The 26,584-nt window shown below is 62.4% G+C and overlaps 1 protein-coding gene and 1 long non-coding RNA gene across 7 annotated transcripts; one reads left to right on the top strand and one right to left on the bottom strand.

The window, feature by feature from the left end:
- Positions 1 to 645: 645 nt before the first annotated feature.
- On the bottom strand, positions 646 to 1,807 carry LOC138847114 (uncharacterized). Its single transcript, XR_011384723.2, has 2 exons — positions 1,609 to 1,807; positions 646 to 993 (listed from the first exon to the last, which is right to left on the bottom strand). It is a non-coding gene; the product is annotated as an uncharacterized LOC138847114 (long non-coding RNA).
- A 446-nt stretch (positions 1,808 to 2,253) lies between these two features.
- On the top strand, positions 2,254 to 26,346 carry SETD1A (SET domain containing 1A, histone lysine methyltransferase). Of its 6 annotated transcripts, none has more exons than XM_089321149.1 (19): positions 2,254 to 2,377; positions 3,239 to 3,403; positions 3,506 to 3,601; positions 5,553 to 5,823; positions 9,025 to 9,146; positions 9,367 to 9,596; positions 9,797 to 10,640; positions 10,763 to 11,539; positions 11,974 to 12,150; positions 12,272 to 12,359; positions 13,028 to 13,185; positions 13,320 to 13,407; positions 14,904 to 15,251; positions 21,951 to 23,015; positions 23,338 to 23,510; positions 23,585 to 23,695; positions 23,842 to 23,961; positions 25,287 to 25,424; positions 25,495 to 26,346. In XM_089321149.1, exons 2-19 carry the CDS (start codon positions 3,254 to 3,256, stop codon positions 25,666 to 25,668), a joined length of 5,130 nt encoding a protein of 1,709 aa, XP_089177275.1. In that variant the 5' UTR covers positions 2,254 to 2,377; positions 3,239 to 3,253; the 3' UTR covers positions 25,669 to 26,346. The 6 variants fall into 6 exon arrangements, with proteins under 6 accessions (XP_089177275.1, XP_089177277.1, XP_069920948.2 ...); XM_089321151.1 differs by having other exon boundaries at positions 2,282 to 2,422; positions 14,958 to 15,251; XM_070064847.2 differs by having other exon boundaries at positions 2,282 to 2,422; positions 25,495 to 26,345.
- The last annotated feature ends 238 nt before the right edge of the window (positions 26,347 to 26,584 follow it).

Genomic DNA, 26,584 nt, shown 5'->3' with positions numbered 1-26,584 from the left:
TGTCCTTGTAGCTGTGAGTGGCCAAAGGGAGGAGGTTACTTGTTCCTGAGAGCTAGGGGTGTGTTTGTGTGTGTGTGGGTGTGTGGGGGGTGACAGGGTTCCAGGTATGAACCCTTGTCAGATGCTGACAAGACCCAAAAGCTGCCAAACGTGGAGACAGTTACTCTTTTTCTTCTTTAACAGGCAGAGTGGACAGTGAGAGAGAGAGACAGAAAGGTCTTCCTTTTTCCGTTAGTTCACCCACCAACGGCCGCTGTGGCTAGCGCGCTGCAGCCAGCGCACCGCGTTGATCAGAAGCCAGGAGCCAGGTGCTTATCCTGGTCTCCCATGGGGTGCAGGGCCCAAGCACTTAGGCCATCCTCCACTGCACTCCCGGGCCACAGCAGAGGGCTGGACTGGAAGAGGAGCGACCGGGACAGAATCTGGCGCCCCGACCAGGACTAGAGCCCGGGGTACCAGCGCTGATGGTGGAGGATTAGCCTAGTGAGCCGCGGCGCTGGCCGAGACAGTTATTCTAAGACCACAGGTATAACCTCTCTATCTCTTTGAGAATTTAGTATAAGTGTCTTTCTTGAGTAACTACAGGTTTAAGGCTTTGGGTAGGTTATTTCATTTAATCCTCACGATCACTTCAAGAGACAAGTCTTTTAATTTTTTAAATTTATTTTATTTGAAAGCAGAGAGAAAGAGAGATCTTCCACCTGCTGGTTCACTCCCCAGATGGTCGCAATAGGAACTTCTTCCTGGTCTTCCACGCAGGTGGCAGGGGCCCAGACCCATGAGCCATCTTCCACTGCTTTTCCCAGGCCATAGCAGGGAGCTGGATGGGAAGTGGAGCAGCCGGGACAGACTGGTGTCCACCTGGATGCCGGCGTCGTGGGTGGTGGCAGGTGATGGTCTAGATCGTTCCGTTTCAAAGATAAGGAAGCTGAACTTGGATTGCCTTTCCCACCGCATGGGACCCTCTGGGACAGCGACCCCACTTACTTTCCCCTGGGACAAAAGAAAGGAATCTGATCTCATCACCTAATTGATTGCGCCTCCCTTCCTGTTATTCTTGGGGTGCAAGGCCTTGGACAAGCTCCCTCGCCCCCCTTTTGCTATTATTTAGTGATGAATTTGCATAACCCAGGCTCCAAAGGCCTTTCCCGCACCCTTCTGATGCCTGAAGTCGTGCAAGTCAAAACTAGCATCCACTGTTGGAATTCGGCGAAGGGAGAGAGGTCAATGACTTGCCCAAGGTCACATAGCCAAGGCTAATGCAGCTAGGTCAGGAGCTCGGGGCCTCGTGGGAGCGCCTTTCCCAGCCACAGCGGAGCCGCGGGCCGATCGCAGCCCCAGGGTCCCTGGTGAGGCCTGGCCGGTGGTGCCCCGAGAGGCGGCATCCGGTGAGCACGGGGAGCCGCGGGCTGAAGAACGCCGCCGGCACCAGAACCACGGTGCCTGCAGGACGGACGGCCCTGCCCGCGCTCCGGGTCCGGCGGGACCTGGCTTCTTCGCATCTCCCGGAACCATTCATTCAAGGGACTTCAGGCCCCAACTCGGCTCGTCCGAAAACCTTGCCAACGCCTGAGATCGCCAACAGCTGAGTCTGGCAAAGCGCAGCACCTTATCCAGGCCTCCGAATCCCTGTCTGTCAGACGGGCATCTTCACGGGGCCGACGGGAAGCACTGGGTGCACGGGCCCGGCAAACCGCCTGAGTCACCCCTCCGGGGCCGCCGGGTTGCGGTGGGTCCCCCAGGAAGCGCCCCCGCAGCCCGGCTCCCGCACGCCCTGGCCACGCCCCTCCGCGCGGCGCTCGGCCCCGCCCACAGCAGGCTCCGCAGATTCGCCAGCCGCCTTCTGAGAATTGCGCGGGCGCCTGTTTGCTCGGCGGAAAATTCTCATCGCTTTGGGCTGTGGCCATTCCTCCCTGGCTCAGAAGTGGGTTGTCCCCCCTGAGTTGTGCTAGCAAGAACGATCCAGAAAAAGCGGCCGACGCAGCCAGCAGGGCTCGGCTAGCCGGGCGTTATTTTCGTGCCTCCTCCCCGCCCCCCCACCAAGGCGGATGAAGGGAAGCGACGGCTGAGACCGGGAACAGTGGCGAATCTGCAACTTCTTAGACCTTTGGCCGCGCAAGGAAGGGGCAGGGAAGAGGAGCCGAAGAGCGCTCATCCTGTCCTCCGATTCGCCCCGCCCGCCTGACGAATCTGCGTCTGCTCAACGCGCCACTCAAACTTCCTCAGCCCTGGCTGGCCTCCTCCCCTCCGCCCCGCCCCCTTTCCCTCAGAGACTAGGCGCAGTTTTCGTCGCCACCGATTCGCCAAGAGCCACGGGCCGGAGCAGCAGGACAGTGGTGGCGAAGCCTACTCTCCGGGGGATGCGGCCAATCTCCAGGTTCCCTGGGCCGCAACTCCCGAGCCTTATAGGGCGCCGGCTGAGGCAAGGCCCGTACCCCTGGCCCCGGGGGTCTCCCCGCAGCGCCCGTGGCGAAAGTGCGAATGCAGACGCTGTGCTCGCTGGGCCTCGCGCAGGTGGCGGTGGTGTTTGGTGCGCGCGCCGGGGAGGTGGTGGTGGGGGGGCGCCGCCGCCGCCGCCGCCACCGCTGCGGGGCCGGGTCTCGCGCTGCCGCCGCCGCCGCCTCGCGCCGCGGAGGTGCCGCGCGGGGTGGGGGGGAGGGGGAGCCGCTCGCCGGGAGCGGGTGAGTAGGGCCGCGGCGCGCGTGCGCGGAGACCGGGGCTTGGGGGGGGCAGAGCGCGCCGGGGCGGGAGGAGAGGGCAGCGGCGCGCGTTTCCCCCACCCCCCTCGCCCGGATTCGGGGCTAGAGCCGGGGCTCGGGCTCGGTCTCGCGGTGTTTCCAACGCCCCGAAGCGGGTGCCACCCCTGGGCCGGGAGATCGGGGCGCGGGGACGGGGAGCGGCCGCGGAGGAGCGGGAGCCGGGCTCGGCCCGGGCCGCTGGCCGGTGAGGAGGCGGGAGGGGGCGGGGCCTGCCAGGGGGCGGGGGAGGGGTCTTGCGCCGAGGCCAAGTGGGGCGCGCGCTCGGGAGAGCGGGAAGGTAAGGGGGGCGCGAGATGGGTGGGGGGGCCTGAGGGGAGAGTTGGGAGATGGAGAGAGGACGGGGTGCTGGGGTGAAGCAGAGGGAGTCACGGGCAAGTGCGGAGACCCCCCGAGGGATGAGAGGGGGACCCGCGGGACAGCGAGGGAGGCGGCAGGGGCCTGAGTCGCACTCCCCTCGCGCGCCCTCCCCTCCCTTCCAGTGTACATGAGCAGAGATGGATCAGGACGGTGGGGGAGATGGGCAGAAAGCCCCGAGCTTTCAGTGGCGGAACTACAAGCTCATCGTGGATCCTGCCTTGGACCCTGCCTTGCGCAGGCCTTCGCAAAAGGTGTACCGCTACGACGGCGTCCACTTCAGCGTCAACGTGAGCACCCGGCAGCCCTGGGCGCGCGGGGAGGGGGGTTGCAGGTGGGCTTCCTGCCTGCGCTCGCTCTGAGCGCCCTCTCGGTCCGGCTTCCCTCGCCAGGACTCCAAGTACATACCCGTGGAAGACCTTCAAGACCCCCGATGTCACGTCAGGTCCAAAACCCGAGACTTCTCCCTCCCGGTGCCCAAGTTTAAGGTAGGTGTGGGATGGTTTCGCGTGGGGGCAGTGGAGGGGGGCAGGTGGAGGCTGCCGGCGCTCTGCAGGCCCCGGGAAAGACTGTCACCCAGATCGGGCAGCCCCCCCCCCCCCCACCAGGGCTGGAAAGAAGTGAAGGGACCCCCGCGTGGTGCTGGTGGCAGGGGTGCCGCCTCCTTGGTGGATGAAGTCAACATGGCGTGGCTGCCATCCCTGTCTCGTGTGTCCCTGGACAGCAGGTTGCTGTCCCTGTCGCTGTGTGTCCCTGGACAGCGGGCTGCCATCCCTGTCGCGTGTGTCTCTGGACAGCCGGCTGTGGTCCCTGTTGCCGTGTGTCCTCGGACAGTGGGGAGGGGAGGGTCACAGCCACCGCCTCCAGGGGGTCGTCTGCTCCGTACCTCGCTGCTGGCTGTGCCTTGCTCCCTGGTACTTACCCAGGAGGCGTCTGCTTCCCCCCATCCCAGCAGGAGGCTTGGCACCCCTTACAGGGGCCCTAGGAAACTGGCAATTCTGATTTTGCCTCCATTATTTCTTTTCTAATTAAATTGCATTGTTGGTGGGGTCTCGGTAGCCCCTTTTTTTATTTTTTGTTCCCCTACTCTGTGCACATTCCGTCTCTCTGCCACTCACACTTTTGACGCTCGCCTAAGTCACGCTGGTGACTTCCGCGGATCGGTCTCCAGCCGCACCTTCCCTGGAGCTCCGGCCTCGCGTGCCCGGTGGAGGGGCAGCTCCCTGCGGAGGCCCCGACAGAGTTGGGATGGGTTATCTCCCGCCCCTCAGCGTTGCCTTGCGCGCCATGTCCCGTGGTCCTCCGGCTCCCTTAGCTCCCGCGGCGTCCCCAGGCCCTGCGACGCTTCCTCTCTTAACTTTCCTGTTCCCACCGCCGCCTGCTTCTGCTGCACATCCTGGGGTTCACTTCACCTGGTCCCCTGCCTCGTGCTCTCTCCTCTGCTTCAGGCTCGCTCCCCCCTGCTGTCGCTGGGCTCTGATTTTCCCCCTCTGGTGTCACCGGCATCGCCGGATCCATGGTGTGGGCATTGGCACGTCTGGTTGTCGGTCCGGCCCAGCCTCATCTCTCGCCGCGACGCTGTGGTCATCCTCAGCGCTTGGCGGGCTGTAGAAAACGCGGGCTTGTTTTCCCGCTCCGTGTCCTGGAAGTGCTGGCCGTCTTGGCAGACCCCTGTGCTTCCAGAAAGCCCGGGAGGAACGCCGCTGTCTTTACAGACCCTGCCCTCGTGGTGCTGCGCGGGGCTTGCCTTCACGTGGCCCCCCAGCACCCGTGTCTGCCCCTGCCGACGCTGTAGCGTGCCGTCACGTGTGGGTCCGTCTGCTTTGGCTTTTCTGAATCGGAAGCCTTTTTTCCACTTTTGTGTTTCTCGTGCTGGTCCACGGTAGTCACTTAGTAAAAGCTGCGTTCGTGATTTGTTTTCCTGCAATGCGGTTTGGTGCATATGATATGTATATATATTTGGTATGTGTAGTTTGTGTCTGTGCGTGTGTATGCGCATGCGTGCATTTTAAAGCTTGATTTTGAAAGAGTTAGCAGAGGTGGGGGGTGGGGAAGGAGGTCTTCCAGCTCGGCCAGCCTGAAGCCAGGAACTTCTCATCCGGGTCTCCTGCATGGGTGGCAGGGGCCCAGTCACTTGGGCCATGTCCTGCCGCTTTTCCCAGGCCATCAGCAGGGAGCTGGAGCGGAAGTGGCGCTGCCAGGACACGCAGCGTTGCAGGTGGCGGTTTTACCCGCTGCGCCACAGCACCAGCCCCGTGCATCCATGTTGCCGTCTTAGTTTGTGTGCCTTTGTTCCCACTCCTTGAGAGAACTGCGGGGGGAGGGGGAGAGGTCGCTGCCGACCCAGTCCTTGCTGGGCCCTCCCTCGAGCTCCACCTCATGGGTCCTGCCCCACTTTGCCGGAGGGCACAGGGACAGTGGTGGTCGTGTCTTCCACAGCTGGATGAGTTCTACATCGGGCAGATCCCCCTGAAGGAGGTGACTTTCGCCAGGCTGAACGACAACGTGCGGGAGACCTTCCTGAAGGACATGTGCCGCAAGTATGGCGAGGTGGAGGAGGTGGAGATCCTCCTGCACCCCCGCACCCGCAAGCACCTGGGCCTGGCCCGCGTGCTCTTCACCAGCACGCGCGGCGCCAAGGAGACGGTGAAGAACCTGCACCTCACCTCCGTCATGGGCAACATCATCCACGCCCAGCTCGACATCAAAGGTGAGGGCCCCCGTGGCAGTCTCCCGCAGAGGGTTGCACACAGCAGGTGCCTGTTGGGGTAGGCAAGGGGCGGCTTCAGGCTTCTTTGATTGAGACTCTCGGGGCCCAGATGTGTCTGTGAAATCAATTTCTGAAATCTTGGGTGGTTTGCTGCGTGTGTGGTTATTTGTGTGTTGTCTTCAGGGGGCCCAGGACAGCACCCACATAGTCCAGCAGGTGCCGTCCTGCACGCTCCCATGTCTGTAAGGCGTCATGGGGGAGGCGTTTGGCCCTGTGGGTCCGCGTCGGAGTGCATGGGTTTGAGGCCCACGGCGACTCCTGGCCCCTGGGAGGCATCAGTCGTGGCTCGTGTAATCGGGTTCCTGATACTCGCACGGGAGGCCTGGATTGGGTTGCTGGCGCCCCGCTTCAGCCTGGCCTAGTCTTCGTGTTGTCTTGGCAGACATTCGGAGAGTTAACCAGCTGAGGGGAGTGTGTTTTCTTTTATAAGTGAATGAATGGCCGGCGCCGCGGCTCACTAGGCTAATCTTCCACCTGCGGCGCCGGCACACCGGGTTCTAGTCCCGGTCGGGGCGCCGGTTCTGTCCTGGTTGCCCCTCTTCCAGGCCAGCTCTGCTGTGGCCCGGGAAGGCAGTGGAGGATGGCCCAAGTGCTTGGGCCCTGCACCGCATGGGAGACCAGGAGAGGCACCTGGCTCCTGGCTTTGGATTGACACAGCACCGGCCGTAGCAGCCATTTGGGGGGTGGGCCAATGGAAAAGGAAGACCTTTCTCTCTGTCTCTCTCTCTCACTGTCTAACTCTGCCTGTCAAAATAAATAAATAAATAAATAAAAAAGTAAGTGAATGAATGAATGACTGAGGAGGATCTTAGGCAGAGTGAATAAAAGCTCTAGTAACTGAGGTCAGAGTTGAACATCGAGGTCTCAGAAACACCAGATTTTCAGTCATTTTTTAGGTTTTGGAATTTTAGAGAGTTAGGGGTCTCTATAAAGACAAACGAAGGGGTCTGGGCTGCTTTCTCGAGGCGAGGTTGGGGGGGGCAGTCACAGTGCCGTCCAGAGGAGGCTCTGCTGAGTTGGCATCAGCCAGCTTGCAGGTGGGAATGAGGCCTGATTCCCAAGTTTGGTTTTGTTTCTGTTTAATTTGAAAGTCAGAGTTACACAGAGATAGGAGGAGAGAGAAAGAGAGGAGAGGTCTTTCATTTGCTGGCTCACTCCCTGATGGGCAGCAATGGTCGGAACTGTGCCAATCCAAAGCCAGGAGCCAGGAGCTTCTTCTAGGTCTCCCACGTGGGTGCAGAGGCCCAGGGACTTAGGCCATCTTCTACTGCTTTCCCGGGTGCATTAGCAGGGAGCTGGGTCAGAAGTGGAGCATCCAGGACTTGAACTGGCACCCATATGGGATGCCAGCGCTGCAGGCCAAGGCTTTAACCTACTGCGACACGGCGCCGGCCCCACCACTGTCTTCTACAGAGTGTCTTACGCAGGAAGCTGGAGCTGAGAGCCCGACATCAAACCCAAGCACTCCGATGTGGGATGCGGGCATCCCAGCTGGCATTTAACCGCTAGGCCAAATGCCCGAACTCCCACATTTTTGTTTTTTACTTTTTAAGAAAGATATTGGTTACTTATTTGAAAGGCAGAGTTAACGAAGAGAGAGATTGTTGATTCCAGCCACTGGTTTGCTTTCCATATATCCACAACGGCTTGGGCTGGGCCAGGCCGAAGCCAAGAGCCTGGAACTCCGAGTCTCTCACGAGGTGGCAGGAGTCCATGCATTTGGGCGGTCTTCTGTTGCCTTTCCAGGTGCATGAGCAGAGCGCTGGATCTGAAGCGGAGCAGCCAGGACTTGAACCAGCACTCATATGGGATGCTGGCATCACAGGCAGTGGCTTAACCCACTGTGCTGCAACAGCGGTCTCAAATTTGCTTTTAAAACGAAAGTCAGGAATGTAGGTTTTCGTGTGGAATAGCACAATTTTTCAGTACTCCCCACCCCAGAGTTGCACAGGGTGGGCGAGGTGTCGAACTCCACTGCAGCCTGTCTCACTCGGGGATGAAGATCACAGGAGGGTTTAGCGTCGGACAGGCCGCGTTTTGAGTTCCAGCTCTTCCACCAACCTGTTTTGTGATTTTTGTCAATTTCTTTCTTTTAAAAAATATTTATTTATTTGAGATGGCAGCAATGATCAGGACTGGTCCAGCTGAAGTGAGGAGCCAGGAACTTCATCCAGGTCTTCCACGTGGGTAGCAGGGTCCCAAGTATTTGGACCATCTTCCCAGGTTTTTCCTTCTTTTCTTTTTTCTTTTTTAACATTTATTTATGGGGCTGGTGCTGTGGCATAGCGGGTAAAGCCATCATCTGCCAGCGCTGGCATCCTATATGGGTGCCGGTTCGTGTCCCAGCTGCTCCACATCTGATCCAGCTCTCTGCTATGGCCTGGGAAGGCAGTGGAAGATGGCCCACAAACTTGGAGCCTTGAAACCACGTGGGAGACATGGAGGAAGCTCCTGGCTCCTGGCTTTGGATCTGCTCGGCTCCAGCTGCTGTAGCCATTTGGGGAGTGAACCAGTGGATGGAAGACCTCTCTCTCTGCCTCTGCCTCTCTAACTCTGCCTTCCAAATAAATAAATAAATCTTCTTTAAAAAAAATTTTAGCTGAACTGCAGAATCACAGAGAGAGAGGTGAAGTTTCATCCCGTTTCACTCCCCAAGTGGCCGCAATGGCCAGGGCTGGGTTAGGGCAAAACCAGGAGGCTGGCATTCCATCTGGGTCTTCCATGTGAGTGGCAGGGACTCAAGCCATTGGGCCATCTTCTGTTGCTTTCCCAGGTGCCATTAGCAGGGAGTGGGATTGGAAGGGGAGCAGCTGGGACTTGAACCAGCACCCACATGGGATGCAGTGTCACAGGCAGCAGCTCTGCCCCCTCGGCCACGGCACTGGTCGCAGGGCAAGTTCTTTAAGCCTATAAGGCGGGATGCTTCTCCTGGACCTCACGCATGGAGGTGTCTTTGTAAACTGTGAAGTGTAAGATACGTTGTCTAGCAGTTCAGAGGTGCAGGTGAGGTAGGAAAACTGAAATCTGGAAACGCAAGGCTCCAGAAAATTGCAGGAAACTTGAGGGCTGAGAGAGGTGCCAGGGCAGGAAAGGGTTATGCTCACCCTCTGACTGTCGGTTCCCTCCCCCACCTCCCTGCAGGACAGCAGCGAATGAAATACTATGAACTGATTGTCAATGGCTCCTACACCCCTCAGACTGTGCCCACCGGGGGCAAGGCCCTGAGCGAGAAGTTCCAGGGCCCTGGTGCAGCCGCCGAGACGGTGAGGGGCTCATGGCTGCCACAGCCCTGGCTGTGTGGGCGTGGGGCCCGGGTGCCAGGAGCAGGAGTGGGGTCCCGGGGGTTCTGGACTTCGCCCTCAAGAAAGGGCCAGAAGATGCCGAAAGCTGGGGAACTGGGGATCCTGGGTAGGGGCCGGGCAGGTTTTTATGTGGTTTCTGACCCATGTGTTCCTCTCTCTTCGCTGCACTTTCTTCCTCTAGACCGAGTCCCGCCGCCGCTCATCCTCGGACGCAGCCGCATACCCGGCGGGCACTGCGGTGGTGGGCACCCCTGGCAATGGCACCCCCTGCTCCCAGGACACAAGCTTCTCCAGCAGTCGACAGGACACCCCTTCTTCCTTCGGCCAGTTCACCCCCCAGTCCTCCCAAGGCACCCCGTACACCTCCCGGGGCAGCACCCCCTACTCTCAGGATTCCGCCTACTCCAGCAGGTAGAGCGCACCCCTGCCGGGCCCGCCCTGGTCTCCCCGCGAGAGTCGGAGTTGCTCGTCCCAGTTTCCCTGCGGAGTCAGCCGGCAGCTCCCTGTCCTCAGGGAGCCCAGTCTGTAGTCCTGCTGGGGACCGGGCCATGGGCTGGGCCGGGGGTGGCCGTGTGCACGTGAGCCCGGCTAACCCCCCGTCTCCTCCTCAGCACCACTTCAGCCTCCTTCAAGTCCCGGCGGGCGGAGAACAGCTACCAGGATTCCTTCTCCCGCCGCCACTTCTCTGCCTCGTCGGTCCCCACCACCGCCTCCCCGGCCATCTCGGCCACCACCGCGGCCACCGCCACTCCCTCCTCCTCCTCCTCGTCGTTGTCCTCGTCCTCGGCGTCGTCGTCCTCTTCGTCGTCCTCTCAGTTCCGCGGTTCCGACTCCAACTACCCAGCGTATTACGAAAGCTGGAATCGCTATCAGCGACACAGTTCCTACCCCCCACGCCGGGGGGCCCGGGAGGAGCCCCCGGGGCCCCCATTCGCTGAAAACACAGCAGAGCGCTTCCCCCCTTCCTACACCTCCTACTTGCCCCCCGAGCCCAGCCGGCCCGCCGACCAGGACTACCGGCCCCCGGCCTCCGAGGCCCCACCCCCAGAGCCTCCAGAACCTGGCGGAGGTGGGGGCGGCGGGGGACCCAGCCCCGAAGGTGAAGAAGCTCGGACTTCCCCTCGCCCGGCCTCCCCGGCCCGCTCCGGCTCCCCGGCCCCGGAGACCACGAACGAGAGCGTGCCCTTCGCGCAGCACAGCAGCCTGGACTCCCGCATCGAGATGCTGCTGAAGGAGCAGCGCTCCAAGTTCTCTTTCCTGGCCTCCGACACGGAGGAGGAGGAAGAGAACAGCGCGGGGCCTGAGCGAGACCCGGGCAGTGAGGTGCCTTCCGGGTCGGGCCACGGGCCCTGCACACCCCCTCCGGCCCCGGCTAACTTTGAGGACGTGGCACCTGCAGGGGCCGGGGACCCTGGGGCTCCCCGGGAGTCTCCCAAGGCCAACGGACAAAACCAGGTGAGACAGACGTCTGGGCTCTGCCGGAAGAGGCGCGTGGGGGCCGGGAGGCGGGGCTGGCCGTGGGGACAGGGACGGGCGGCAGCTCTCTGTGACACCCCCCCCCCCCGCCCCCTCCGCAGGCTTCTCCGTGCTCTTCCGGAGAGGACATGGAGATCTCCGATGATGACAGGGGTGGCTCGCCCCCCCCAGCCCCGACACCGCCCCAGCAGCCTCCACCTCCGCCCCCGCCCCCGCCGCCGCCGCCCCCCTACCTGGCGTCCCTTCCCCTTGGTTATCCTCACCAGCCTGCCTACCTCCTTCCGCCCCGGCCTGATGGGCCACCCCCCGAGTACCCCCCGCCCCCGCCTCCCCCGCCCCACATCTATGACTTTGTCAACTCCCTGGAGCTCATGGATCGACTCGGGGCTCAGTGGGGAGGGATGCCCATGTCCTTCCAGATGCAGACCCAGATGCTGACTCGGCTCCACCAGCTGCGGCAGGGCAAGGGGCTGACTGCCGCCTCGGCTGGTCCCCCTGGAGGGGCCTTTGGGGAGGCCTTCCTCCCGTTCCCACCCCACCAAGAGGCAGCCTACGGCTTGCCCTACACGCTCTATACACAAGGCCAGGAAGGCCGTGGGGCGTACTCACGGGATCCCTACCACCTGCCTTTGCCCATGACAGCCGAGCCCCTGCCCTCCTCGGTCTCGGGAGCAGAGGCCCGGCTGCCTCCCAGGGAGGAAGCCGAGCTGGCGGAGGGCAAGGCCCTGCAGTCGGCGGGCACCGTGGGGCGCGTGCTGGCCACCCTGGTCCAGGAGATGAAGAGCATCATGCAGCGAGATCTCAACCGCAAGATGGTGGAGAATGTGGCCTTCGGGGCCTTCGACCAGTGGTGGGAGAGCAAGGAAGAGAAGGCCAAGGTGAGGGCTGGTTCCTGGGCCCCGGGCCCCGGGCTCCGGGGAGGAGGTAGACCTGAGGCGCCTCCGGCCTGTGCCGCACAGAACAAATGAGAGTAAATGAAGGCACGTGCAGAGCAAGGCCTCGGGTCGATTGGGCAGCAGGCGGCCGCGGGCCAGAGGTCGGGAGAGCTCTGTCCCAGCTGCGCTGCTTGCTTGTGGTGGACGAGCCCTTGGGTTTCTCTGGGCGTCAGTCTTGGCTTTTGCCATCTGTGAAGTGGGTGTGAGGTTGGTGAGTCAAGCGAGCAGGCTTCTGAGGACGTGCTGTCGCGGTGTGTGACCCATCCCGGTCAGACCGTGGAGCAGGGAGGGCCGTTCCTGTACCCGTGGGGTCTCAGAGCAGTCCTCGGGCGGGGGGCATGCCTGGGCCCGGGGCTCAGTCCCTCTGCTGCCCACAGCCCTTCCAGAACGCGGCCAAACAGCAAGCCAAGGAGGAGGATAAAGAGAAGACGAAGCTCAAAGAGCCGGGCCTGCTGTCACTCGTGGACTGGGCCAAGAGCGGGGGAGCCACGGGCATTGAGGCCTTCGCCTTCGGCTCGGGGCTGCGCGGGGCCCTGCGGCTGCCTTCGTTCAAGGTACCGGTTCCGTGGTCTCGCTGAGTGGGCTGCAGGGCGAGGGGCCCCCCTCTGGGGAGGGGCGTGGGGGAGCTGTGCCTGTTCGGAGTTCCTGACGGGTCCATTCCTTTCCCCTCCCCAGGTGAAGCGGAAAGAACCATCCGAAATTTCCGAGGCCAGTGAGGAAAAGCGGCCTCGGCCCTCCACTCCGGCTGAGGAGGATGAAGATGGTGAGTGGGCGGGGCTGCTTGGATTCTGCCAGGGAGGCCCGAGGCAGGGGTCCAGCCGAGGGGAGTGCTGGCTCAGGCGTTGGAGCCGCCACGTTGGAGCAGCGTTGGAAGGGCTTCTTGATGGAGTGGAGTGTGCCGCTGCCCCTAGTGTGCCGTGTCTGGGGTTTTCTGTTCTCAGTTTTTCCACCTGCAGAATAGAAATAGCAGTTTCAGTGCGTCGTCTCCCAGAGCGTCAGGGTTAAACATGCCCCCCCCCCCCCCAGTTGCTGTCTGAGGCTCGGGTTCTGCACCTGCCTTCTGGTTGCTAAGCCCGTGCTGCTGGTTGACGGTCTGCGGGGCTGAGGCACTTCCTTGTTGAGTCAGATCTGCTTCCCGGTAGATCCGTTGGCCTTAGCACTTTCTCCTCGGACCAGCCATAGCAAGAGAGCTCCCTCTTCCACCGGGCCCAGACAAGGACAAGAGACAGAGTGGGTGGGACCTGTTGGGGAGGTTTGAGATGTTAGGTGACTGAGGTGTTCGTGTTGCTCTATTGCACGTCAGCTTGTCCGCAGAGTGAGGTCAGGAAGCTCAGTGGTGGTGCGTGTGTACCTCTCCTTGCATAGGGGAGGGAGGGGAAGGGCAGCCCCCGTGGAGGGCAGAGTGCCCTGCTCACCCCTCCCCTGGCCCAGATCCTGAGCGGGAGAAGGAAGCTGGAGAGCCAGGACGTGCGGGGACCAAGCCCCCAAAGCGAGAGGAAGAACGCGGCAAGACCCAGGGCAAGCATCGCAAGTCCTTTGCGCTGGACAGCGAAGGGGAGGAGGCGTCCCAGGAGTCCTCCTCGGAGAAGGTGAGGCCCAGGGCCTCCCAGGCCCTGCCAGAGGCCCATTTGCCGAGTCCTCGTCCTCGTAGCCAGCTTCTCTCTGGCCTGTGCCTCCTGGAGGACAGTTGTCCCCTTCCTGAGTCCCTGTTCTTTCTCGTAAGGATGAGGAGGACGAGGAGGAAGACGAAGAAGACGAAGAGCGAGAGGAAGCTATGGATACCGCTAAGAAGGAGACAGAGGTGTCAGATGGTGAGCGCCGTTGGCTAGGATCTGGCGTGGGGAGGGCGGGATTCAGCCACCTGGCCAGCCCTTTCCCGGCCCTCACTGCCTTCCTGCGTGGCTCCCGTTCGCCCTCTGAACCCTTGGGCCCTTGGGAACAGACACCCCCGTCCTTGCCACGCTCCTCTGGTCACCTCTTCCTGAGACACGGCTCTCTGAGGACCGCCCAGCAGAGCCTGTGCCTTTCCCCAGGCCCGAGATAGGGGCCCGGCTCCTCCTGGTGCCCGGATGTGTCCGGCCTGTACCTTCCCGCTCTGCCACTTCCTCCTCCTTCTGGCCCAGCCCCCTCGGCTGCCATCACCAGGCACCTCGGTGGAGCACCTGTGTGTTGCCCCACGTCCCTTGAGGTCTTGGGGACTTGGTTTTAATTCTGCGCTGAGCCCCGCCTGTGTGCCGGTGGCGTTGGAGGTGACGTAGCAGTGACCAGGACAGTGTGCTTCCTGCTGTGGCAGAGCTGGTTGCACAGGAGGAGGCTTGACAAGCAAGTGGGCCCGCCGTGCCCCTTCAGACAGATGTGTGCTTTGAAGAGGATAAGCTAGATCAATGCGGTAGAGAGCGCTCGAGTGGGGGCCTGGGAGAGGAGCTGCCTCAGCCGGGCGCGGTGGGGAGAGCGCCGATCCGAGGGCCTCCCTCACCGGTCGTTTAGGGGCCCGGCTTTCCTAAGGATGCCGGCTGCAGACCCTACACGTCCACTTGACCACCAGGTCGCAGGCGTTTGAACTTCTGAGTGCTTCTTGATTCGGTTCGCGCCTTCGTCCTGCCGTGTCACCTTGGACTCGGGCAGCTATCCTGACTGCCCTGTCCCTGTTTCTACTCTTCCACCTCCTCCCCAGTCCCGTTTCCAAACCGCCTCCAGAGTTCTTGAATTCTCTTACCTGCAGTGTGTGCCTGACCCTGAGGTCTCTCTCTGGGCTCCATCGCTGGCCACGGGGTAGCTTGGCAGCCCGACGCCGGGGCTGCGGTAATGCAGCCCCTGCTTCTCTGCTGGGCTGCGTCTCGGCATTCTCCAGTGCCCCCCATGCCCCGCCTCCAGCTTCCGTTCTGATGCACCCACTTGCCTTCCCGAGACTTCTCCAAGCCCTTGCCGCGTGTGGCCCGTCTCCCAGAGGCCTCAGGCAGGTCCCGTTTTCCAGGCTCATTTCACCCCGGGTCCTCCTGCAGGGAGCCTGTTGTCCACTGTCCCTGACACCCGCTGGGGGCCAGAGCAGACGCCTTGCGCGGCCCCCAGCCTCCGCCCTCTCCCTGCTCCCTGTCCCTGCCTTCGGCATCCTCTCGGATGTCATCCCTCACTTGCTCCTTGAGACACAGCCTGGGGCTTCCCTCCGCCATCGTCCCCATGGCTGTCGCGTTGTCAACTGACCGTTTACGTGCCCAGCATTGCCAGTGAGGGGTCCGGGAATGAACTCACGGCTTGACCCAGTCGAGGGTCTTCTCATCTCGCCTGATTGCCCCTTCTGGATTTCCAGGCGAGGACGAGGAAAGCGATTCGTCCTCCAAATGTTCTCTGTATGCCGACTCAGATGGTGAAAATGGTAGCACGTCGGACTCGGAGAGCAGCAGTTCCTCCAGCTCCTCCTCCACCTCGTCGTCGTCCTCGTCTTCCTCGTCGTCGTCTTCGTCATCTGAGTCCTCTGAGGAAGAGGAGGAGGAAGAGGAAGAGGAGCACCCCCCGACCATCCCCTCAGCCTCGTCGCCTCCCAGAGACGTCCCAGCGCCCCTGCCAGTGCCTGCGGTTGAGCCCGCGCCGGAGGGCGTTGCAGCCTCTGCTGTCACACCTGCCCCCGAGCAGGAGGGGTCCCCAGCGCGGCCTGCAGGTAGGTGCTCCGGGCCGTCGGCCGGGTCTGAACAGGTGCGAGCGAGCCGTGGAAGCCGGGTGTGTCGGCTGTGTGCGTGTCCCTGGGTGTTCGTGGACACGTGACAGAGAAAAAAGTCACTGTCTCTTGTGAGTCCCACTCGGCGACCTCCGTGGCCGCGTGCTCAGGCTGCCCTGCTGTGTGGTCTACAGCGCCAGGCCCCGGGCTTTGGCTACTGAGATAAACCAGAATGGCCCCTTCTCAAGCACATGAGGGAGAAACTTCCTGGTTTGGTAAATACTTCCTACTCGTTTTCATGAAGCCCGTTCCTTTTTTATTTTATTTTATTTTATTTTTATTTGACAGAGTTAGACAGTGAGGGAAAGAGGCAGAGAGAAAGGTCTCCCTTCCTTCTGTTGGTTCACTCCCCCAAATGGTTGCTATGGCCAGCGCGCTGCGCCGATCTGAAGCCAGGAGCCAGGTGCTTCCTCCTGGTCTCCCATGCAGGTGCAGGGCCCAAGCACTTGGGCCATCCTCCACTGCCCTCCCGGGCCACAGCAGAGAGCTTGCCTGGAAGAGGGGCGACCGGGACAGAATCTGGCGCCCCGACCGGGACTAGAACCCAGCGCCCATATGGGATGCCAGCACTGCAGGCGGAGGATTAGCCAAGTGAGCCACGGTGCCAGCCAAGCCCGTTCTTTAACACATAGTATGTGCAGGCAGTTAGAAGGGCAAATGGGTCTAAAACAAATATTGACCTGTTAACCCAGAACAGTTCTGGCGTTGCCTTCCTGTGTGGATTTGCATATTTAGTTGTTTTATAGCGTGTATGTACAATTATCCTACTGAGTAACCTACTTGTTCAGGCACTAGATTTTTCAAAAATTTTTTTTTTTTAACTTTTTATTTAAAAGAGACCAAAACCTCTCATCTGCTGGCTTACTCCCTAAATACCCACAGCAGCCAGGGCTGTTTCAGGCTGAAGCCAGGAGCTGTGCGCTCCAATCTGGGTCTCCCGTGTGTGTGCGAGGGACCCAGGTGCTTCCCAGGATGTGCACTGGCAGGAAGCTGGAATCAGAGCAGAGCCAGGACTGGAACCCAGGCATCCCAATGTGCGACGTCCGATGCCTGCCCGGGCACTGGCGAGTTACAAGTACTTGCTGTGGCCAGGCGGTGGCTACTGGGGATACGGCGTTGTGCCCAGCAGGCACTCTTCTTGCTCTCAGGAAGTTTGCAGTCTGTAGGGAGAGATGACCTGGTTGAATAATAAATACAAAAGCAAGGAAGAGCACGGGACACTTGGAATCTGAGTGCTCCTGCGGCCCGGGATGGTCTCCCCGCTGAGGCGTAGCCAGGCTGCAGTCCCTGATCAGGCAGGGAAACAGCAGGGTGGAGACCTGGAAGGAAGTGAACCACCTGGAGACCGAGAGCTGCAGGAGCGGGCACAGCTGAAGCAGTGATTGGCAAGGGCGGGGCCCTGAGCCTGTTAGGAGGGTGGTCTTTATGTCGTGGGCAGTGGAAAGCCGTTGGAGAAGTGACTTGGTCAGATTTGCGTTTTAAAAAGATGCAGTGCAGAGAAGGCTTGGAGCGGGCCAGAGTGGGCGCAGGGAGACTGTTGGGAGCCCGTCACGGCGGCAAGTGGGCAGTGGGCAGAGCGCACTGGGGCGTTCCCCCAGTGGGAGCCAGCAAGTCAGTTTTCTGGGTGTGCTTCGGAGACGCACGCGGCCTCCCTGGCATCTCTCACTTGAACGTGGCAAGTCTGTGGTCCAACGTAGGCAGTGGCCACGAGAGGACCTGTGCAGGCCCGGATCTCAGGAGAGGCAGATGGAGCCTCGCATAACTCCACAGGTGGCTCTGCAGCCGCTCCTGCGTCCTTGGGGCACAGGCAGGGCCCAGGGCCTCACTCACTCTTCTTAGGCTTTTTTTTTTTTTAAGATTTATTTTACTTGAAAGTCACAGTTACACATAGAGATAGAAGGAGAGAGAGAGGTCTTCCATCCGCTGGTTCACTCCCCAGATGGCTGCAATGGCCAGAGCAGCACCAATTTGAAGCCAGGAGCTTCTTCCAGGTCTCCCAGGGGCCCAAGGCCTCGGGCATCTTCTGCTGCCTTCCCAGACCACAGCAGAGAGCTGCACCGGAAGTGGAGCAGCAGGGTCTTGAACCGGTGCCCATACAGGATGCCAGCACTGCAGGTGGCGGCTTTACCCGCTGTGCAACAGTGCCAGCCACTGGTCTTTCACAGTCAGTGGGACAGGAAGGGGGCGGGGCATGGCCAGATCTACATTTCAGAGACCATTCTGGAAGGAGGTAGAGTGACATTAGAAGGTTTAAAGGAATGCAGGTGCGGTCAGGGCATGAGCCAAAGCAAGGGATTGATAATGAGGCGCAGGGGAGTGGAGTGGGGGTGCAGACGGGAGAACTTGGGAGAGGGACAACTTGGTGAGAATACCTACTGGGGCAGGGGACTCGGGAGAGAGAACCAGGATGAGGAAGAAGACAGATGACATTAGTTGGGGTTGACTTTGAGGCACCTCTGGGGCCTCCAGGCGGAAACATGGGCGCTGGCCGGCCGGACCCGAGGCTCTGGGGAGGCTGGGAGTGAGTAGAGATACAGGGATAGCGACGGTGCGGATGTGAACGCCCCTGCATGCCCAGGATGAGGGAACGAGGCCCGGGCTTGGAAGCCCTGTAAAGAGAGAGGTGAGCGACGCATGGGGCACCAGGCAGAGGAGGCTGAAAGGGAGCCATCGGAAGGGCGAGAGGGGCCCGGGGCAGGTGAGCCCCCAACCCCAAGGGAAACTCAAGTCTCATAATCATTTGGTGCAGTGACTAAGACACCACTTGGGGTACCTGCAGCCCGTATCCGGGAGCCCACATTCACATGCCAGCTCCACTTGCAACCCCAGCATCCCACGCGTGACACCTTGGGAGGCAGCAGATGATGGTTCAGCTACTTGGGTTCCTGCCACCCAGGCGGGAGACCCGGATGGAGTTCTGGCGCCCACTTCCGCTTGGCCCAGCCCCGGCCGTTGCAGGCATTTAGGGTGTGAACCAGTACACAGGAGACATCGCTATCTTGCAGATAAAATGAAGAGGTTAGACCGGGGTTTACAATTAAGTAAGTGAAAAGGGTGTGGACCATATCATCAGGCCACAGGAGAGGCTGGTAGATAGGGAGGTCTGTCGGCCTTGACAGTTAGGTCATCCTGGGTGACCTGAGCAGTTGCAGTTGAGTGGCTCAGACTGAGCCAAATTGTAAAGTGTGCGGGTGTGCGGGGAGGGGAGGGGCCGCAGCCAGGCTTCTGGAAGGAGAGGCTGTCCGTGCAGAAGAGGAGGAGCCGGGGCGCATGGTGTCCGCTGGCATGACAGTCCTGCCACGTGCAGGCTCCAGGCGTAGCACGTTGCCACTCGTTTTCTCATCCAGTCCTGCTGACGTTCCTGCGAGTCCCACTTCGCAAACGAGGACTCTGAGGATTAGTGAGATGTGGGAACAAGCTCAGGGCCCCCCGGCCAGGTGTCAGACAGCAGGAGAGTGCGGGACTGGCGCCGAGGCAGGAGCAGGTTTCCGGGCTGAAGGGGAGTGGGCAGGTAGATGGGCCGAGGAGAGAGGGGTCTGCACCAGCGGGGCGCTCCTGGGGGCCCCGGGGAGCCACGAGCTCTCATGCCTCAGTCGCCTGCTTTTGCCCTGTGCAGCACGAACGTGGCGGGGTCAGGATGGAAGCTGGCGTGGGCCTGCTGGGAACAGCAGCCCTACTGAAGCTGGGTCTTGGGGTAGAAGAGAGAAGGCCACTGCTTGGTCCCTAGGGTGGAGGGCATGAGGGAGGGCTGGGAGAGAGAGAGTTCGCCTCAGGAGGGTGATGGGCTGGTGGGCTTGAATGGCCCCGGCTCCCAGGCCATACAAGGTCAGTGAGATCATTTGGTCTGGTTCTGCCGAGAGAGCCGCAGGTGGGACTTGAAATTCAGTAAATGTATAGCGGACTAATTTTTAAGTTGATTTTGTCTGGCCCGTGAACGAGGTTCTAAGTATGCAGATGGCCCTTGAGAGGAAAGCAGTCCCCCACCGCTCTGGGTGCAGTGGGCTGACCCGAAAGGCGGGTCTGGACGTGTGGCCAGAGGGTCAGGGTCAAGTGTGAGTCCAGGGCATGGCCACTCAGGTTGACAAGGTCAGGTGTGTCTGGGGAGGACACAGTGGCGCTGGGGGCGTCCAGGTAAGCAGCCGCAAAGCAAAGTGGGAGAGGGAAGAGTAAGGGAGGTGCTGGGCCTTTGGAGAAAGAGAGCGAGGGCCGGGAGGCGCAGTGGCAGGAGTCTGTGGACGGGCAGGTCACAGCCACCTCCCTAGGGTGAGGCTCCTGCAAACCCAGGGCTGGGGAAGGTCTGCTGAGCTTCTGTAACGGGAACTGGTTCCAGCCAGTTTCAGTAGGAAAAGGGATTTGTTGATAGTGCGTGGTCTGTGTGCGGAGCCCAAAGGCAGGGAGCCGACCTGTCGCCCGTCTTCCCTCCCCGATGTGCAGGCTGCCCCTGTGGCTCCATTCCTGCACAGCTTCCACCCCCAGACTGGCCGCACGCGTCCCGTCTGCCATCCTCGCTCTGGGAGGCTTTTGGGTGACCGTCTCAGTCGTGTCACTTCCGATGGCCTTGGGAGGCGTGGGTCGCACAGCACAGACTGGCTTCTGGGGCTGAGCGCGCCAGGGAGCAGTCTGTGGGGAAAGGGGGAGTCGTGTGCGTGGCCAGGCACCCGGTGCCGTCTGCTGCGTGAAAGCATGGGTGGGTTTCCCATAGGACATTGAGCAGAGGGGGCTCTGTATTTCCCAGACAGCCAGGGGGAGGGCATAGCTGCTGGGTCTGGAGGCTGGAGGGGGGGCAGCCCCGAGGTCGGTGGGAGACAGCCCCGAGGTGGTGGGGGCTAAGAAACCGGAGGGAGGGCCTGGCAGAGCACCAGGGACCTCGCCAGCTTCTGAGTCGGGGGTACTCCTGGGTGAGACCCCGAGGGTATGCAGAGCCTGGGACACGCAGGCTGAGGGCCTTGCTCAGGGTGCCGAGGTGGGCAGTGGGTGTTGAGGCCAAGGACATGGGTTGGTGACTGCCTGGGCTGGCCCTGGCTCTGTGAGAGGCAGAGTCGGTGTGAGGCCACCAAATCCACTGAGCCCACGGGCACCCAGGGCAGCAGGCAAACGCACGAACGGAGCCCAGGTACTTCCCCGTGCAGGCCGTGTCCTGTCACCAAGTGTATGACGTTGTGCAGGCCGTTCGTCTCCACGCCTCAGTTTCCTCGTCCGTTAGGGTGGAGTTCATGTGCAGTGCCCCCCGTTAGTGTGGGCAGAAGGATTAAATGAGCTAATATGAGTAAAATCCGTGCATTAGTGCAAGGCACAAAATACCAGCTGCAGCCTTATGGTTCCAAATGGAAGACGTCACCAGGGTCCGAGCAAGTCAGGCGTGGCGTCACAGAGCAGGTGGCACCGAGCTGGGGGCTAACAGTGGTGTGCAAGCTTTCCCCTGGGTGAGGGGGCTTTTGAAACACCTGTGTACATTTCCCCAGGCCACCCATCTACCTTCGGTTCTCACCTTCAAGCTCAGCTTCTTTTTTTACTATTATTTTTTTAAAGATGTATTTATTTATTTGAAAGGTAGAGTTACAGAGAGACAGAGACAGAGATCTCCCATCCACTGGTTCATTCCCCAAATGGCTGCAGCAGCTGGAGCTGCACCGATCCGAAGCCAGGAGCCAGGAACTTCTTTCGGGTCTCCCACACAAGTGCAGGGGCCCAGGCACTTGGGCCAGCCTCTACTGCCCTCCCAGGCCATAGAAGAGAACTGGATCAGAAGTGGAGCAGCCAGGACTCAAACTGGCACCCATATGGGGTGCAGGCACTGCGGGCAGTAGCTTTACCTGCTTTGCCACATGCCAGCCCCTAGTTATTTTTTAGGTGTCTCTGACATTTGGATATTAAGAATCTCTACTCTTTTTTTTTTAAGGGTATGTTTATTTACTTGAAAGCTACAGAGAGACATTCATCCATCCTCTGGTTCACTCCCTAGATGGCCATAACAGCCAGGGCTGGGCCAGGCCGAAGGCGGGAGCCTCTTCCAGGTCTCCCACGTGGGTAGCAGGGATCCAAGCACTTGGGCCATCTTCCACGGATTCTCCCAGGCCATCAGGGAGCTGGATTGGAAGTGGAGCGGCCATGACTTGAACCAGCATTCGTAAAGGATGCTGGCGCCGCAGGGCTGAGCCACAGCGCCGACCCCCAAACTTCTTCAGCGGACTCAGGCTGTGTCGCCTTCACCTCACTAACCTGAGACTGCCAGTCGTCGATGAAACAGTGCACAGTTCAGTGCAGATCCGGCTCATTGGACAGTGCCGCTGGTAGCACTGGCCTGTGTGTGTTTTAGATGTGCCTGTCACCCCAGCCTTGCTGGCGAGGCCAGAGCCCAAGCGCCGTGTGGAGCCCTCCCCGCCGGGGCTGGGCGCTGGTCAGGTGCCGTTGCCCTCGCTGGGGTGAGCCGTGGGAGGACGCCGGTCTTTCCTCCCCTGACGCTTGCTGAGTGAGCAGGTGCAGAGTTCCGTCCTGCGCCGAGCGTGCCGTTTGCCGTGAGAGGCGGTGTGTGTGGGAGGGCAGAGTGAGCCCCGCCTACTGCCAGGTGCCTGTGGCCGGCGAATCCCCCATGAGTCTGTGCTGCAAGCCCACCCTCCTCCCTTTCCCTGTGCTTCTTTCCAGGTCCCACTGAGCAGCCATCTCCCATCGTGCCCCAGCCTCTCCCGGAGCCACCAGCCGGGCCCCCGGCCTCCACCCTCCGCCCCGACGAGCGCCCCTCTTCTCCTATCCCGCTCCTGCCCCCACCCAAGAAACGCCGGAAAACCGTCTCCTTCTCCGCCGTGGAGGAGGTGCCAGCCCCAGAGCCTCCCCCGGCTGCCCCGCCGCAGGCCAGGTCTCCGGGCCCAGTCGCTCGCAAAGTGCCCCGGGGCTTGGAGCGGACCATTCGCAACCTGCCTCTGGACCACGCGTCCCTGGTCAAGAGCTGGCCCGAGGAGGTGTCCCGAGGGGGTCGGAACCGGGCTGGAGGCCGCGGCCGCTCCACCGAGGAAGAGGAGGCTGAGCCGGGCACGGAGGTGGACCTGGCCGTGCTGGCTGACCTGGCCCTGACCCCAGCCCGGCGCGGGCTGGCTGCCCTGCCTCCCGGTGACGACTCGGAGGCCACAGAGACCTCGGACGAGGCAGACCGGCCCAGCCCCATGCTCAGCCACGTGCTCCTGGAACACAACTACGCCCTAGCCGTCAAGCCCGCGCCCTCCACGCCGGCCCCTCGGCCCCCGGAGCCCGTGCCCGCCCCTGCGGCCCTCTTCAGCTCCCCGGTGGACGAGGTCCTGGAGGCCCCCGAGGTGGTGGTGGCGGAGGCCGAGGAGCCCAAGCAGCAGCAGCAGCAAGTGCAGCAGCCGCCGGAGGAGGCCGGGGAGGAGGAGGAGGAGGACGAGGAGGAGGAGGAGGAGTCCTCGGAGAGCAGCAGCAGCAGCAGCAGCGACGGCGAGGGCGCTGTCCGCCGGCGCAGCCTCCGCTCCCACACCCGCCGCCGGCGGCCGCCCCTCCTGCCCCCGCCCCCGCCCCCGCCCCCACCCTCCTTCGAGCCCCGCAGTGAGTTTGAGCAGATGACCATCCTGTATGACATTTGGAACTCGGGCCTGGACTTGGAGGACATGAGGTACCTGCGGCTCACATACGAGCAGCTGCTGCAGCAGACGAGCGGGGCCGACTGGCTCAACGACACCCACTGGGTCCAGCACACCAATATCCTGAGCCGCAGTGGCCTCCCGGGGCTGGGGGGCGCTTCCGGCACCTGCGCCTGTCTCCCTCCCCGTCTGTCCAGCACGCTCTTCTGAGGCCACCACGCCTCTTCCCTCTGCCCCGCACCTCTTTTCTGCCTCCCAGAGTTTTCCAGGCAGAAGAGGCGGCCCCGAGGCTTCCTCTGGTGGCCTGGCTGCCCCCGGGCGTGCACGCGCCCGCTCTGGCCAGCTGCTCTGGCCGTGGGCGGGACTGGGGTGCATGCAGGCAGGTGCGGGAGGCAGGGCTCGGCCAGCGAGGACCTGTTCCCTTCCTTAACACCCGGCACTCACCAATCTGAACACTCCAAAACGCAAGCGGCGGCCCCAGGACGGGCCCCGGGAGCACCAGACGGGCTCGGCCCGCAGCGAAGGCTACTACCCCATCAGCAAGAAGGAGAAAGACAAGTACCTGGACGTGTGCCCCGTCTCGGCCCGGCAGCTGGAAGGAGTGGACACTCAGGTGGGCCCCGCCCCCGCCCCGCCCCCGCTGCCCCGCCCCTCCCTGTCCTCACCTCTCTGTCCCGCCCCTCGCAGGGCACTAACCGAGTGCTTTCTGAGCGCCGGTCCGAGCAGCGGCGGCTGCTCAGCGCCATCGGCACCTCAGCCATCGTGGACAGTGACCTGCTGAAGCTAAACCAGCTCAAGGTGAGGCGCGAGGCTGGGGCCAAGTCCCTGGCCCCGGGGTGCGGAGGGCGTGGGGCCAGGACCCGCTTTGTCCAGGGAGGGCGGTGGGCAGCCGGGAGCCGGGCCACAGCGGCCTGCAGCAGCGCCGTGTGCCTTCTGCCCTACAGTTCCGGAAGAAGAAGCTGCGGTTCGGCCGGAGCCGGATCCACGAGTGGGGTCTGTTTGCCATGGAACCCATTGCCGCCGACGAGATGGTCATCGAATACGTGGGCCAGAACATCCGGCAGGTGAGGCTGCACACTCGGCCCGGCCCTGAGCTGACAGCAGCCACGGGGGCCCCTGGGGAGAGCCTCACACCCTCCCAGCTCCGGGACTTCGCCTGTGAGCCCCCCCCCCCCCCCCGGCAGTTAGTAGCAGGTGCTAGTAAACATGTCCGCAGCCGGCAGGAAGCAGGACTGACGCTGGGAAGGGGGCAGACGAGCCTCGAGTAAGTGACAGCAGGCCAGGGGTGCTGAGAGCAGTGGCACTGCGGCCAGGAGCTGAAAGCCGGCCAGGAAGGCTCTGGCCCGAGGGAGGGGGGGTGTGCCTCAGGCCGTGGGGCAGCGTGTGCAAAGGCCCTGAGGTAGGGCAGTCTTAGGAGGGCCAGGAGTCCCTGTGACTGGTGGAAGAAACTCAGGCCAGTGGCAGTGACGTGGGGCTGCGGGGGGGGGGGGGTGCTGGGAGGCGACGAGGGGTTCCCCAGTGCCTGGAAGCCATGTCAGGAAGTGTGGCCCAAGGGGAGGAGGTCATCGGCTCCCTCGGCTGCAGTGAGAAGAGAGGAGTAGTGGGGCCTGACACCACTGGGCGGGCCTTCCGGTGGCCGCAGAGGTATCAGGAGGAGCCGTGAGCTGGCTGTGGAGGCTGAGGGCCGGGGAGGAGGTGAGGCCGTCTCTCGGGGTGTTCCCAGTAGCCAGCAGGGGCGGGGAGGAGCTGGGGGAGCGCGCGGTGCCCGCGGTGCCCGGGACATCTCGGGGGCACCACCCAGCAGCTCCACTGAGGTGGATTTTGGCTGGAGAGGGTGTTTGGGAGGTGTCCTCGCCACTTGGCTGGCGGGAGAAGCCTGGAAGGGAGTGAGATCACCCGAGGAGAGCGGGGAGGGCTCGCCAGCCCGGCCCCGGGAACTAGAGCACGCCTTCCCGCCAGCGGGTGGGCCCTCACACAGCCCACCTGCTTTTTGCATTGGCCGGTGGTGGCCAGCAGGTGCCCGCTGTGGAGAGAGGGTCCTAGGAGCTGAGAGGAGGGGTGGTCCGTGAAGTGGCTGCTGGCATTTCCGGAGCTGCCCCAGCCCCCTGCAGCCGGGGTGCCACTGTGACCAGGCAGGTGCTCGGAGGAGCCAGCGGCTCCCCTGCCCGGGGCACAGAGCAGGTTTCCCTAGCGGGATGGCAGCCAGAGGGCGAGGATGGAGGGCTCCCGGAAGCCAAGGCAAGTCGCCGCCTCGGGGCTGTGGGAGCGGGAGGCGGCGCTGCGGCCCCCCGCCTGGCCGGTGTGGAGCCCGGGGCGGTAGCTGGTAGACGACCCCCGGAGGGGCCGGCAGGAGGCTGAGGCGCAGGCGCCTGACCCCGTCCCGTCGCAGATGGTGGCTGACATGCGGGAGAAGCGCTACGTGCAGGAGGGCATCGGCAGCAGCTACCTGTTCCGCGTGGACCACGACACCATCATCGACGCCACCAAGTGCGGCAACCTGGCGCGCTTCATCAACCACTGCTGCACGGTGCGCGGGGAGCCGGGCCGCGGGGGGCGGGCGGGGCGCCGGGCCGCGGCTCACTCTGCCCGTCCCGCAGCCCAACTGCTACGCCAAGGTGATCACCATCGAGGCGCAGAAGAAGATCGTCATCTACTCGAAGCAGCCCATCGGCGTGGATGAGGAGATCACCTACGACTACAAGTTCCCGCTGGAGGACACCAAGATCCCGTGTCTGTGCGGCACCGACAGCTGCCGGGGCTCCCTCAACTGAGGTGGGCCAGGCCTGTGCCCACACCCCTATTTATAAGCCCTGGTGCCCTGAGCTCCCGCACCCCCAGCCTTAGCGGGCCCGGCAGGGCCCACGTGCCCCCTTCTCCCGAGTGCGGGGCTCGGGGGGCCCTGGGCCCAGCGAGGGAGCCTCAGTCCCCGAGGCAGCTCTGCCTCCCCCGTCCCCCCAAGCTCCCCTCCTCGTCCCCCCCCCCCCCCATTTTGTTTCTTTGCGGAGAAGAAGCTGTAAATGTTTCGTAGCTGCCAGCAGCTGTTTCCTGTGGAAACCTGGGGTGCCGGCCTGTACAGATCCTGTTCTTGGGGGGCTGCCCAGCCCTCCTGCTTTGTGTTCATGGGGACTTCCCCTCATGCCCTGCGCGCACCCCTCCCCGGTTTAGGGGTCTCTGGGGCAGTGGCCATGTTCTCCCCCTGGGGGCCCTGCGCCCCCAGTCCTGGGGACTCCGTGCCTGGAACCCTGCCTCATCTTCTGTTCCTGCCAGCCCCTGCGGGCCATGCCCCCCACACCCCGCCGTCCTGGAGGCTCCCGCCGAGCCTGGCCAGGACGGTGGGGGAGGTGGGTGGGCCCTTCGTGCTGGGCTGGACTGTATATATGTTAATAGCGCAAACCCAACGCCACATTTTTATAATTGTGATTAAACTTTATTGTAAAAAAGTGCTTGGTCAGTATCTTTGGGGAAGAGTAGGGTGGGCTGGGGTGGAGGACAGAGGGTGGGGCCGGATGAGAGGCCAAGCGGGGGTGGGGGAGCTCTTGGCTCAGGCAAGGGGGCAGACCTGCAGAGCCAGCTGCAGGACCACCTCACCAGCTGCCACCCTGTGCCAGGAATCCCCCGCCAGGGCCAGCCAGAGCGGGGCCAAGGTCAGGCCTCCCTTCCCTTCCCAGAAGCACAGCTGCTGCTAGG

The sequence above is a fragment of the Oryctolagus cuniculus genome, chromosome 19 (genome assembly GCF_051225735.1).
Source record: "Oryctolagus cuniculus isolate XC-2025 breed Fujian yellow rabbit chromosome 19, ASM5122573v1, whole genome shotgun sequence".
Taxonomy (NCBI): Eukaryota; Metazoa; Chordata; class Mammalia; order Lagomorpha; family Leporidae; genus Oryctolagus; species Oryctolagus cuniculus.
The sequence above is the reverse complement of the archived record's forward strand: the minus strand, read 5'-3'. Positions and strand labels throughout refer to the sequence as shown.

Coding starts and splice junctions, on each gene's coding strand:
- SETD1A (XM_089321149.1), top strand. CDS start 3,254: ATGGATCAGGACGGTGGGGGAGATGGGCAGAAAGCCCCGAGCTTTCAG. Junction 5,824..9,024: donor CGCCCAGCTCGACATCAAAG/GTGAGGGCCCCC, acceptor ACCTCCCTGCAG/GACAGCAGCGAATGAAATAC. Junction 10,641..10,762: donor AGGCCAACGGACAAAACCAG/GTGAGACAGACG, acceptor CCCCCTCCGCAG/GCTTCTCCGTGCTCTTCCGG.